The sequence below is a fragment of the Alexandromys fortis genome, unplaced genomic scaffold, assembly GCF_014885135.2.
Source record: "Alexandromys fortis isolate MF-2015 unplaced genomic scaffold, M_Fortis_MF-2015_v1.1 scaffold_10, whole genome shotgun sequence".
NCBI lineage: Eukaryota > Metazoa > Chordata > Mammalia > Rodentia > Cricetidae > Alexandromys > Alexandromys fortis.
In genome coordinates this window covers 17627163-17641631 of record NW_026067895.1, presented here as the reverse complement: position 1 = coordinate 17641631, position 14469 = coordinate 17627163, and the positions used below count along the sequence as shown (strand labels likewise).

The 14469-nt window shown below is 43.1% G+C and overlaps 1 protein-coding gene across 3 annotated transcripts in view; it reads right to left on the bottom strand.

Moving 5' to 3' along the window:
• Positions 1 to 983: 983 nt before the first annotated feature.
• Positions 984 to 14469, bottom strand: part of Stambpl1 (STAM binding protein like 1) — a 47334-nt gene continuing 33848 nt past the window's right edge. For all 3 annotated transcript variants that reach the window (XM_050158215.1, XM_050158205.1, XM_050158224.1), the window contains 8 exons: positions 11960 to 12035; positions 10588 to 10683; positions 8372 to 8714; positions 7327 to 7451; positions 6255 to 6392; positions 3002 to 3114; positions 1653 to 1752; positions 984 to 1306 (listed from right to left, as the gene is read on the bottom strand). In XM_050158215.1, the coding sequence (XP_050014172.1) occupies positions 1250 to 1306; positions 1653 to 1752; positions 3002 to 3114; positions 6255 to 6392; positions 7327 to 7451; positions 8372 to 8714; positions 10588 to 10683; positions 11960 to 12035 (1048 nt within the window). In that variant the 3' untranslated portion in view covers positions 984 to 1249. The remainder of the gene's footprint in view (positions 1307 to 1652; positions 1753 to 3001; positions 3115 to 6254; positions 6393 to 7326; positions 7452 to 8371; positions 8715 to 10587; positions 10684 to 11959; positions 12036 to 14469) is intronic.

The window sequence follows — 14469 nt, the reverse complement described above, 5'->3', positions numbered from 1 at the left end:
GGCAATGGATAAAAATCACTTCAACAGGAGGAAGCCCCACTTAAATGATATAAACAGGATGCATTTGAGAGTGCATAGGACAGGTATACATTACATATAATAATATATATTAGGGCCAATATGAAAATATACACTGACCTCATGACTGGTTGAGTGATTATATTACTTTATACAGATAATGGCAGCTTGATAGGTGAAAACAAAAACAATTTTACATGCATTTAAAATTTGACAAGCAATACTGTTTTACTAAAATGATATCTTTTGTTTTAAACCTTACACTTATGCATGGATATGCATGTGTGACTTTTAATTTGCATCAAGCCTTGTATATTATTTGATTTTAATGCACATAAAACCATTTGTGTTTAAGAAAACATAATTTCTGAGTTTGTTTTTAAAAAGAAAATACCTTGTAAAACCCTGAGAAACTTCTTTAAAAGCTTCATAATGCACCTGGATCATCTTTCCCTCTTCCTTTGACCAGTATCTGTCTCTGAAAAAAAATGCAGTGGATGTATTTACACTAAAAGGAAGAAGGACCAGTCATGTTGCTCATCATACACAGGGCTTTCACACATCACCACTATTTTTTTTGAAGACTATGTGTAGACAAGTGTTATCACCAGTCATCAGATGTGGAGATCAAGTGTCTCAGACACGTAGCTGCTTCAGGGTGAGCTGCCCACTACACCTTTCCTGCCAGCGTGGGAAGTCAATGACTTTAAAAAAAAAATACCAGACATATTGGGGCTGGAGAGTTGGCTCCATTAAGAATACTCATTGGTCTTGCAGGGAACCCCAGGCTCAATTCCTAGCACCCACATGATGGCTTCCAGCCAACTGACTCAAGTCCCAGAGGATCCAAAGCTCTGCTCTGACCTTGGTTGGCACCAGGCATGCACATGGTACACATATATACATGTGGGTAAATCATTCATACATATAAAAATAAAATCTAAATAAAATTTTACAAATAGGTATATTGTTATTTGCAACACAATTTATTTTCTGAGGATATTATTTGGGTACATTAATAGGTATAGATTGAACAGCATGTGACCTCCTTTGAGACACAGCAACCCAAAAAGGAAACTTCAAAATGTGCAAGAACAATAAATATCAAAGTTTTGGTCTAAAATATATAAATATAAAATATCAGTCACTTCTGGAAACGTCATAAGAAATTCAGCAGTCACACACATCCATGGCAGGTATCTGGTGCGGATGCTCGTGTATCTGGAGCACGTCACCTCAGGTCCAACACAGTTGTTTTGATGTCTTTTACTAACACATGGTTGCATATCTAGAAAAGACAAAAAAAAAAAAAAGGTGTTACATAATAATGTTTAATGTGTGGTTTTCTTTAGGAAAGGTATATAGAGTTCCTTACTTATTTTTTCTCTGAATTTTATAAACGTTGCTGAATTGGGGTAGGGTAAACCTAACATAAACATCTGTGAGAATAATCCCTGCTGCTGAGCCAGACACTATGGTACACATCTTCATCCCAGCTCTCAGGAGGCGGAGGCAGGGGGATCTTTCTGAGTTTGAGGGCAGCCTGGTCTGCACAGTGAGTTTCTAGGCTACACAGATGGACCCTGTCTCAATAACAACAACAACAACAACCATTATCCAGGATGTCTACTCACGCTGAACAGTCTGGGGTCCTTGGTGTGAGGATGAAAGCCCTTCTTCTTACAAGTGGAGACCTCAAGCATGCCGGCATTGGTGAGCCTGAAAATGCCCGTGCTAAACATGAAGGGGAAAAGAGGCACAAAGTTAAAAACCAACCAGGAAGACACAAACACGCACATTCCTCAAATGGGATGGAGGAAAAAAATCACCAACCAGGAATCCCCCGTGACTGTCACAATTAGCCACACCATGACTACTGTTAGCTACATTGATCTCCAAGTAAGTACCTACAGGGACCCAAAGGGACCAAAAGGAAACCGCCGAGACCCCATGGGAAAGGTCATACACATGTTCTCCACCCTAGCAGATAGTTCTCATTTCTGTAAGGTTAGTGTTCTTTACGTCAATGATCAGGCAGGTAGGTGGCAGTGTTGGGCACTGTGATAAACACATCATAGACACTCTCTAGTGTCCTTCATACCCAACCAGGACAGGCGAGGATGAAGGATGAAGAAGCTGGATCCCTGTGCTCAGGGATCCAACAGCTTGCAGGTAGAGACAGGCTTCAAACAATGTCTGTCTTATTCTTATGATTATAACTGCTGTTAAGCTGAATCCCCAGAAAATGAAAAGTCATTCCCATGTTAACAGGTCTCTAATACAAGGCCGGATGACTGGACTCCTTGGTGTGGAGGGTTAGAATGCTGTAGATAAGTGGCAGGTTATTTTCAGTCTCCTTCAAAACTCTTCCCTGCCCACCTTTGTGCTGACGACGATCAGTTTTAGAAAATATTCTTCACGGGCCTTTTACTCATTGAGAAGTTACAAATGTCCTCAGACAACATCTGATCCTGATAGTACAGTTGCCCACTGGCCTTGCAAGACCCATTTTACCTGCTGTTTCTGCCAATGTGTTTGGTACATGTCTTGATTTGTAACTAGCTTTGTTCTGTAAACAACAGAATTGAATGCAATCACTTCTGTGGTGGAGTATGCTTCTCAGGGCAACTTGAATCCATGTTCCTGGGCCATGGCCACTCACATCTGGCTCAAGAATAAAGTCCTTCTTTCCCAGATAACATTTGTATTCCCAAACTAGGAAGCTGTGGAGGTAACTGGGGAAGGCTAGTCAATTTTTTTCATAGAACACAGAACAGTAGAAATATGATTTCAACGGCAACTGTTATCACGCTAGGCAAAGGGGGACTAGCAGGCTCACTTTTGCAAAGACTTAAGATAACAACAACAACAGATCGTGGAGCTACAGGTGTATGGTAACCAGCCCCAGCCCGTCTCCTGCTAAAGGGCCTCACATCCAAGCACCACAGCGTGGTGGACTCGGAAGCCCTCTCGCCACACTTACTCTTTATGCTTTGGGGAGCACACGATGGCAACCGCCTCGGGCAACATCAGCTGATAGGAGCAGTGAGTGTGAAGATCCACACTGGACAGGAACGCGGTTTGCGTGGGGTGCGTCTGCAAATGAGAAGAGTCTCATGAGGGAAGCCCAGGCTGCACTTAAACCTTGTGCTGCGATTTTCACGGAGCACGTGAAAAGCATGCTTTGCTGTGGGTGGGTGAGACGGCTCGTGGGTAACAGCGTTTGCCATGCATGCCTGATTGATGACCTGGACTCGATTTCTGGGACCCACGGTGGGAGAGAACTGACTCCTCTGACTTCCACACGTGTGCCATGGCACCTGCACGCTTGCACCTGTACACATCACACACTGTGCTAGTAATAATGCAAAAATAAAGAGGAATTAGGTGGGGCTGATAGAATCCCTCCGTTTCTGCCATGCTATTGTTTATTTGTTTGGAATAACGGTGCTACAAGTGTATGTACTTTCCTTGTGGGAAAGGCGGAGACGGCTTCACTTACCAGAACAGATCCTCCATCAATCTAAGGAGGTAATAATCGGACTATCTCAGCCTATATACTAGATCTCCAGACTAAGGAAGATGAAGCAACATGGCTGTAGAAATCAGAAACCTGGAGTCTGGGACACTTTTGCACTCTGACAGAATTAAATATAGCACATACATGACACTGTCTATGGCTCTTCATCCTCATAAACAGGAAGGGGGGGTCTCCAAGTTGCTGAAGGTGTTTGAGACTCATTAAGCTTATGCATTGAAAACGCACAAAGAGAAAGGAGACTATGAACAAAATCCTGTCTGTGCTAAACACCCACCCTTCTTCTGTGGAGTCACACACCGAGTAGGCTCATTGTTCAAATGCAAAGATTTAGTAGAGGAATGAATGAGAGGGCTTGACACTGCTCCTCTGCCAGGGAATACCTTCTCTGAGCTTTCTGTGTCATGACAGAATGGAAGACATGTTCTAAGGAACCTGTGGGCTGTGGAGACAGCAAGCAAGTGTTCACATAGAGAAGTTACTATGCCCATCAATTGACTTCAGGCTGAATGTACCCATGCAAATACCTGAGCCCTTCATTTCTGCCTCAAAGAGCTGGTTCTCTGCTCAGGAGAATATCTCTCCCATGGGAGCATGGTACTCCCATTGCAAAGGAAGATGATGATGGTGGTGTTGGTGGTGACAGCAACAGCAAATGCCATTTATTTCAAAAGAATGAAGTGCTGGGCTGAAAATGAATGGCTTTCCATGAATTACAACATAGAGTTCTCACGAAGGTTAGGGTTGTTATTATCCCCGTTCTATAGACAAGGAGACGATAAACAACACAGTATCTTCTAGGAGTCAAAAGAGCCAGTCAAGCTAAGACATGGAAAATTTGACCCCAGGTCTGCCAGATCCAGTCAGAGTTTCTTCCTGATGACGAGTTTGTATAGCTCTAGCCCGGGATTGACTGCTGTTATCGTGTTCTGTGAAGACCAGCAGTTCATCGAGCTTTAGAGATGTAACTGACAGCTGTGCATTTTCATTCAGTCACAACAGCTTGACTCAGGAAAATCTAGATCTTAGAAGTCTGGAGTGATGACAAATCCATTATTTAAACACCTTAAATTCACTAGAGCATCCACAACAGACACAGCACAGCTTAGGAAAACCTTTGATTCTGGTTTGGGAATTGTTTATCAAGATGAACACTGACTGGCCTACATAGGCATTTTTAAAACTACCACTTTTAGTTTGCTGTAATTCCCTTGCTATGGCTTGCGTATGTGCATAAATGCATGTGTGTATGATACAGTGGTGTCTGTACATGTTTATGTATGTATGTGCATGTGTTAGCTAAAAGATAATATCAGGTGTATTCCTCTATGGCTCTCTACCTTATGGGGGGGGTGTCAGTTTTTCCCATTGAACCTGGAGCTCACTAACTTGGCTAGGCTGGTTGGCCAACGATCTGCCTGTCTCTAACCTCAGTTCTGGGACTCTAGGCTCATGTGGTAGCACCCAGCTCTTTAGATAGGTACTGTGGTTCTGAACTCAGGTCCTCATTTTTGCATGGCAAGAACTTGTACCAACTGGCTCATCTTCTTGCTTTAAAACGCATTCTAGATAAATTCTGTAGGCTAAATAAAGAATTTAAAACAGCAATTTCCATACAGTAGTAAAGTGTATTACTTATTATTAATAAGCCAAATAAATGAGTAGCAAGTTTTTTTTTTAATAAACTCCCACATTTGAGGTGCGGTTTGTACTTTTCAAAGGGTGTTCCTATGCCATCTTGTTTGCAGCTCACATCAAATCAGTGAGAGAAACTCATTAGCTTCCCTGTCAAGTGAGAGAACTTGAAAATAAGGAGCTAGTGGTCCTGACTAAGAGGACAGAGGGACTCAAAGGCCGAGAGGGAGTGATGTCTCTTCCACCCTCCTAAACTATATCATAATAATACTTAGCAGGTGTGTGTGTAAGTCCACACGGCTCTCCCCCCCCCCAACCAGCACTTTTGTACAAACAAATAAAATGCAAACCAACCCCTGCTCATCCTTTAGGTCTCTTGCAGGCGTTATTTCATCTAACACTCAGTATGATAGGAAGTCAATTATTATGGCTCCCACTTTGTGGACGATGGAGATGCTGTTACAGTCATCTGTCAATGTTCCTACCATGAGCTCTCAGAGGAGCTGATATTTGTCAAACTCATGTCTATTGGATGCATAAATCCAGTTTCATACCTACAGTGGCCCAACAGATCTTAGAATCCAATATTCTGGCCCTAGTTGTTTGTTCAATTCCCCAGCCATTTTATGTATTCACTTCTGCTCTGTGGAGCAGGGCACTGAATGTGTGGACCCCCTTTGGTACACGCATGCACTGTTTAAAAGAAGTGTCATCAAAAAAGATGTATAAACTATTTAGACCCACAGCCAAAGAAAGGAGACCACCACACAGTCTAGACTCTGGCCATTTCTCTGAGATTATCTGAACCCATCAGAGAAAGGCCTACTGTCATGTGTTACCTTTCTTAGCTCTGGTGAAACAGAAAAGTATAGGCTACCCCTTTCGAATCCAGATGTGACAGACTCCTACACAGCCCGGCACTAAATAAACTGCTTTAAATCAGTATACTTATTACCTCTGGGAAAATATAAAGACAAAATCTATTTAAACTCAGCTAAATTCCTGTTTGAAGAAAACAACACACCACACAAAAATAAACCGAAACCCCAAAGGCCAGACGTACATGAATCCATCCCAGCGTGAGGAGACCATGTTGATCTTGGACATTGAATAATTCCTCTACGTTCTCCATGTCGCAATAGTCTGGGCCTGCAGACTGCTTTGGCACGATCACATGGGTAATAGTGAATTCATTGTGTGTCTGGAAAACAACCATCCACAAACGGTAACAAGTCTCTGAAGAGGATGTGGGATGCTTCACTATCGGCCAGCGGACCTCACCACTTGTACTACGGCACTATCACAATTCAAAAACAAACAGAAAAGTTGACTCTATTGAAAGTTTCGGGCATCTGCTGTTTGGGGCTTGAAACCCATTTCTGTGGTAGAAAATACAGATGGAATTAGCGTCAAGGAGAGCAATGGGGAACGGAGTTATTAGTTAATAAATAATATGTTGGCATATTAGATCTACAAAGGAAAATGTCTCCGCACAGCAAGGCCGGTTTCTGTGGAGGGACAAAGACTAAGTTGGCAAATGGGTGGCGTTACTCAAAGGCAGTCCTATGAGTTGTAGGGATTGCTGTCTTTTTTTTTTTATCAGTTATACGTAATTATGAAAAAGTTAGGATTTTCCTCTAAGAATCACCAATGTTTTCCAAAATTAAAAAAAGATGGCTCTTACAATTAAGTAAAAAGAAAGAAGAAACACATTGGGCTCTTCTTGGGGAAAAGGTGGGTGTGGGAAAGACAGGGTCTTGAAGTAAAGACCGGGAGGTCCTGGCTGGGCTGTGATGGGGTGCCATCTCTGGGCCCACTGGCCTTCCCGCCCTTCCACAGCTCCGCTCTCTCCAGGCTCAGGGCCTCCCTACCCGTTGAGCATGGCTCCTTACAACTTGACTTGTAATCAACCATTTTTCTAAATGTTCTGTTTCTAGAGTTTGACGGTGTTTCTGCAATTTTAGTGTTCATTTTTTAAGAACGCCGAGTTCATGAACAATAACAGCTGCTTAAGGAAGTGCGTGTGTATAAGGTTCATTTCGGAATACTTACAGCCCCTCCCCCAATGCTTTCACCCTGCTCTTCCAATCACTGCGACTGAAAGGGACCCACTGAGAGATGAAACAAGACCGTACCAGTTTGCCACAGAGGATTCCACAGGTCTCTATTCCTCTTACTGTGTTTGATTCGGCCAGCAGCAGAAATTTCTGGCAAAGGTCTCTTGATAAAACCACACCCCGCAGGCCTTCGACCACTAAATCTAAGACAGAGAAAAGAGAAACATGACCGAAAACAAAGCTTGGGTCTCGTTCTTCAGCACTGAAACTCGGCGAGCAACTAAAGCACAAATTTCAACACTATCAGGTGTTTCACTTTTCAAAGCTCATTAAAAAAAAAAAACCGCTGGAAAGTAAATGCTGATTAGAAGGAGGGTAAACTGATATGTACATTTCATATGCAGATCATTTTCTAAGAAAGTTTATAAAGAGCCAGCACTCTTACACAACCGCCTTCTGGAACAACTCTCGTATGCCCGTGTTTTCTTTCTGCACATCGGAAATACGCCAAGGAGCCCACAGACGGAGCACAGTTCACTTTCCACGAGACACAGGAAGAATGCTCCTTATTGTGCTTGTTATGTGCAACGTCTAGTCTAATGAAAGTGGGCGAGCCGTAAACAAAAGCACATTTTTTCTCCGGAAACAATTACCAGCCGAGTGGCATGGCTGCCTACCGTGACTTTTAAATAGGAGCTTCTGCCAAAGAGAACTGCCTACTCACTCCAGTCGGGAAACGTGCTAGAGAAGACGAGACGGTACCTAAAACGAACACCAGGAACTGCTGGTGGAAACGCACACGGTTCACAGCTTATCTGTTGATGAGGCTGACACTCCACTGGTCCAGGCTGATGCTAAACACTGCCCTTTACTATCTGTCTGTTGAGCTAGGGTCCCAGCAACTCATTTCTCAGTATCTTCTTTCGGAAGTCCCCAGTGTGTTTCCCTTTAAGACGTATGTGCGTCTTGAATAAAACACCAAGAAGGAAAAGAAATGCTTGGACTTCTCATTCAAAATCTCTACCCAGTAACAAACTATGTCTGCTCTGTAATCGGACAAGTTAGCTGGGCTGGATTGTAAATTAGAAACAGGAGGCAGTGCGCCTGCGTACTAGTCACTTACTCTGAACCGCGCTCAGAGTGGCCGCGGGCTTTAAGGCCCTGTTCACGGGAGGAGAGTGATCAGCGAAATCGCTGCCATCGCTTTTCCGGGGCTGATCGGCAAATACGTTCTGGTGGGTGGAAAAGCAGGACAGTCCGCTTCCATCAGTCTGCTCAGGCAGCACCCGGGAGTCTTGACCTCGCGTCTGGCCGCGGGCCAACTCTTGCTTCTTGAGCTGATCTTCGAAAAACAGGAACTGTTCTGACTCTAGTTGCTGCTGGCGCATCTGAGCTATCCGCTTGCGCTCCGCCTCTATCAGTCTCTGATGTTCCAACTTTTTAAGAATTTCGGCTTTGTATTTGTTCTGAGGAGATGGTTGCCAGGAAAATAAAAGTGTTAGTTTCCAAGCCAAAAACATCAAACTGAAATTATTAGATTCTTTAGTCTTCTGGGGGTGGGGAGACAGAGAGGAAGGAGAAAGATTCATAGGAAAACAGAAAAGTAAACACCACAGCAAAAATGCAGAATTTGATAAAGAAAGTCGTTTCTAAATCTGTCACATTTCATGAAAGGAAGCACAGAATTCATGCTCTACATTCCCCCGTGGTTCTAAATACTGAAATATCAATGTCTTGTCCTCCCGACCCCTCAGGCAGCTTCAAACAAAGGATCTTGTTCCTTAAACAACACTGTTCAATCTGGCAGCAAGTTGCCAGAAGCTACTATTTAAATTCAAACTGAGATGAAATCAAACCAGCAATGCAGTTCTCAGGCACCCAGGTCACATTCTAAGTACCCAGCAGCCTCCTGCGCTGGTGGCTGCCGTACTAGAAATGACAGATAGAATATGTCCACTGTTCTAAGCTCTTTGGCGTGGGGCTCCCCAGAGCCTTGCTGTCTTTGTAGAATGCATATATATGTTATGAAGAAAGGGAATCAAAGGGAAGTGGCTCCCAAAAGTGTTTCTATTTCTTCTAATCAAAAGTCGTGTTAAAAAATTAAGAATCCCAACACCCAGTCCTAGCAAAATACCTGGGCATTACTAGGGTAGAGGGATACCAAGGGGGTAGTAAGTTCCCCAACTGCTGTTGACAGAAGCTTAGTGGCGAGCTACTGAAAGGTGCGGGGAGCAGAGCAGACTCACTTTATAGCCATGCTTCACAGCGCTAATCACTCTGGGCCTTTGTTAGCATTAGCAATTCTGATTGGGCACGGATTCTACAGTTCTAACAAGCACCCGGGCAGGCAGGTGTTGCCCATAGTCCGAGCCTTCAGGTAGATTTAACCCTCTCCCTAGCCTTGGCTGCCTCCGCTCTACCTCGCCGGAAACCTGCATGTGAGGTAAGACTGTAGACCGTGTGAGGGCACTATCGTGACCACGGCAGCACGGGGCACAGCTGTCCCATACGCTCCTCACAGGGACACCCTGAAGGAGCGCCATCCTCGCTCCCTCTTTAGTTTAGCTAACCAGCCTTCTAGCGATGCCCCAAAAACTCTGGGACTGTTAGCAGAGGTAGTGAGATGGAAGAGACGCCAAGAGGCCGTGGAGCTGGCGACCTCCAAAGGAAATGGTCACCCAACCACAAAGAAGCAAAGCGACACCTCTAATAATCTCTTAAGACCTAAGAATTTGTATGTGGAATCTGAGAACCCCCTAGATTTACCGGGTAATCTCCCCTCTCAATGCCCGTCGGTCTCCTTTCACTGTCTAGTAAAAATCCAGAAACCAGCATCCATTGGAACTAGGATTATGTTTCACCCACAAGGTTAACTGTTCGATCTTGAGAAAATGTTGACTGAACTATTTAAGAACTAAATTTAAATTTCCAAGGCCTACATAATTAAATACATCAAAAACATGCTCTGATTATTACTATTTTTTGTCTACGTTCTGCCGCTTCTATTCATCTGGAAAAATAAATGTATCAGCCATCTGGCTCAAGGTTACGCTGGAATGACTTCGTCAGAGGCTCCATTTAAACCACCGTAGGAAGTCTACTTCCTAATGCGCTCTTCATTAGATGTTTTAGGAAGTGAAAATACCGCATCCTTAGAGCACATGCTCAGTCTGGACAGCTGCATGAATCTTTTATTAGCCTCACATTCTTACATCTTTAATTTTTAATTTAAATGCATATATTTCAAAAATTCATACAGAAATGAAATTCAAAAACCATTTTCACACACACACACACCAACAACAACAGTGGATAAATCAATGTGCCGATTGAGCTTACTTTGCTTTGCAAATACTCTTGGTATTCTATGTTATATTTCCTTATCAGGTCCTTTTTCAATTCATCTGTCCTTGGGAAGGCAATCTCCTTCAGTTTCTTTCAAAAAGATATACACATATCAATTAGTGGGAATTTCAGTATACGCTTTCCGAACATCAGCTGAGAAAGAGAAACAGCTGGGATGTATATTAGAAACCAAGTTAGAAGAAGCAAAGATAGCCTCAGAAAAATAAATCTATTCTAGGATTTCAAAATACAGCTTCTAGCAATGAAGAAAATAAACTGTACACTGTGTTTGTGTGTATGTGTTCCCTTTGTAAGATCTCCGTCGATTCTACTGGTTAGATAAGCATTTTTGTTTAGGAAGGTAGCAATAGAATTTCACATTTGCATTTGGAGGTCACTTATTCTTGGCATGACAAGGGAGACAACAGGGTTTATAGTGGGGGAGGCATTCCTACACATGTCAGATGTAAAAAGCAGCTGAGGGACCTTTCATGAGAATTCAGAGTCCCAGGCTAGTCCCTGGATTCACATCTCCAGGGACAAGTGAGGGAGTCGGGATCTCAGACAACTTCTTTAGCAGTTTTTAATGACAGGGAAGACCCTGGGAACTTGATAGAGCCCTATCACACCCTCCCTTGTGTGAGAGGAAGGAAAAACCTAATGAAATTGGTTCACATAGGGAGCTGATGGTCCAGTTAGGACTAGTTCCCAAGTCTCCTCTCTTATCTCTAGCTAAACTCTCCCGGGAAAACTTCTTTCTAGGAGGCAAATGGTTACAAGCCACTTAGCAACAAAGCTATGTCCTAAGAAACTTATGATTCAGTGATTTTGTTACTATGGAAAAATCAAAGTATACACTTACTTAAACTAAGACAGTAACGATGTCACTAGGCAATAGAAGGTAATGGAACCACTGTCATCTCTAGGGTTCAGGGATTGAAACATCGTCATGCACCCAGCCCAGGCCTGTGGCTAAAGTGTGGGGCTACTGCTAAAATCAGGAGTGATTTCCAAAGAGTTAGTCCCTCCTGTGGAGAATAACGCAGCAGCTAAAACAGCTGAAGTGCATGGGAACAACCGTTCTCTCCCTCTCCGGGAGGAGCTGTAAAGGAGTTCCTGCCTTACATCCGAAGTTAACGGAGCCACATTCTCTTCTCTCTCTCCTTTTTCCCAGTATAAATTAGACACCTTGAATGGCCACCATCACAGCCACTAAATGCATTAGGGGGAAATCAAAATGTCACGGCTGATGAAATGGGGTTTGGGAGTTTACATTCATTAGAGGACAAGCCAAGGAGGAAGCTATGAATCAATCGCATATCCTTCAGGGCATCTGAGCCCACAGGGGAGGCTCAACCCTGTGTACCTTCATGATATCCTGCTTCTCCGGAACTTCACACTGCTGGTAATCTCTATGTCCAGGAAGCTTTTCTACAAACAATCTAGAGAAAGAGAAACACAGCATGAGTATGCCGTGCCAGTGAAAGGCCAGTGTCAGTTTCTAATGAGCATCCTTTTAAAAAATAATTACACTCAACACCATTTTTTTTTTCTCTCCGAGCAGGGTTTCTCTGTATATCTGTGGCTGTCCTCGAACTCCCTCTGTAGATCAGGCTGGCCTCAAACTCACAGAGATCCACCTGCTTCTGCCTCCTTGAGTGCTGGAATTAAAGGCGTGTCCCATCACTGCCCTGGCAACAACTTTTATTCAACAATGGTCTTTTTATCCACCCACTTTTTCGATAAAGGTTGGCGTGTATATTATTCTGACTCTACACTAAAGAAAAAATAGCAGGGCTGTGCTGGTTAGTTTTTGTTTGTTTTTTGTCAACTTCATGCAAGCGCAAACTGTCTGCGAAGACAAACCTCAACTGAAAAAAATGCCACCTCCAGACCGTAGGCCAATCTGTAGGGCTTTTACTCGATTAACAACCAATGTGGAGAAGCTCAGTCTACTATAACAGTTGGTCCTAGATTATTTAAGAAAGCAGGTTGAGCAAGCCATGAGGAGCAAACCCATAAGCAGTGTTCCTCCATGGCTTCTGCATGAGCTTCTGCATCCAGGTACTTGCCTTGACTTCCCTCCGTGATGAACTGTGATCAGAAGCATTTGTTGGAATATAAACCCTTCCCTCCTCAAGCTACTTTTGGTCATGGCCTTTATCACAGCAATAGAAAGCAAACTCAGACAAGGGATGAGGTCAGGATCTCTACAGGCTCCCTCCGTGCTCTAGGCCTTCTTGGGCCTTGCATACTTGAACCCGCCGCAGCACCATCTTACTTATGTGTAAGATTTTCAAACAGGGGTATAAATCCCTTTCATCCCTGAAAAAGACCCTAACCACCTTTCCTGAATTAGCATCACTGTCGTGTGTTTGTAAAAACTCGTAATAGAAAATTCATAGCTAAGAGAGATGCAAAAGAACCTCTAGCGGACATATTAAACACAAGTTATTTTCCAATCGCCCGGGAGATGAAGAAAAAAACATACAAAGCAGGTGCCTTGCTCCCGGACAAGGGAAGAAGATGGCTCACCTACCGGGGCAGATGTTTCTCCTTCTTTCTCTAGGATGCATCCCTGGCATGAAGAATGGTGTTAGCCCATAAGTGATCAATACGAACTTGGAAAATGAATGCCTAGCCTTTCCTTAATAGATCATGATGGAGTATAGATCATTTAATATGGGTACTTTGAAATTACTGGTTCACTTAATTTCTCCTCACGGCAGGGTGACGTGTCACACCTAAACACAAATATAACTTCCATTTCTGATATGAGACATCTAAAGCTGGCAGAAGCTAAACAAAAGGTATTAGTTGCCCAAGACTTCAGAAACAGTAAAATCATAGACCCTGTGGTAGTTTGAATGTATTTGGCCCCCAGAAGTTCACAGGGAGAGGCACTGTTAGGAAGTGTGACCTTGTTGGAGGAAGTGTGTTCTTCTTGGAAAAGACTGGGTGACACACACCTTTAATCCAGACCTTGAGGCTGGAGGGCACACCTTTTATCTGGGCCACACCTTTTATTGGAAGTGTGTCACACTTTAGGGGTGGTGGGCTTTAAGGGCTTTTTCTCAAACTTTCCTGAGTATGACAGATAGCCAACTTGTTGTTGCCTGCAAGATGTTTGACTCTTAGCTCCAGGACCCCATCTGCCTGCATGCTGCCATGCTTCCCTTCATGATCAGAATGAACTGAACCTCTGAAACTGTAAGTGAAACACCCTCAATTAAATGTTTTCTTTATAAGACTTGCCATGGTCACAGTCTCTTCCCAGCAATAAAAACCTTAACTGAGACAGACGCTCAGAACTTCCTCTTTCGTGAGGAGAGTGCTGGGGGAGTTTACACAAAATTGGACCTGAAGGTGGAAAATATAATTCATAAACTAAAACTTTTGCAGCATTTTGGCCATAAACTGTGGTTGACAGCCCGCAGTTTCATATTTATTGTGCAACTTTTTGATAACCATTACTTTTTCCCAGTCAGGGTGAAGTTAGTCATTAATTCTTTAAATTTCCACTTTAATTTTCCAAGCTTACTAACTTGGGAATTAAATACGTAAATTGTTTTTACTTTCTTCTTTAGTGGAATCATTAAAAAAACCAGTTTTTTTTAAAAAATGTTTTATTCTTTCAACTTGAATATTTTCAGAATAACATCCTCCCATGTGAACTACTGTAATCATAAATAAAATAAAATACAGAATACGAGTATTTCATGATCACATTTGGGATTTTTTTTTTTAATTTTTTTTTATTTTATTGAGAATAAGAAAAAAAAGTTTCCGCCTCCTCCCAGCCTCCCATTTCCCTCCCCCTCCCCCACTCTTCTCCCCCTCCCCCTCTTCTCTCCCCCTCCCCCCACTCCTCTCCCC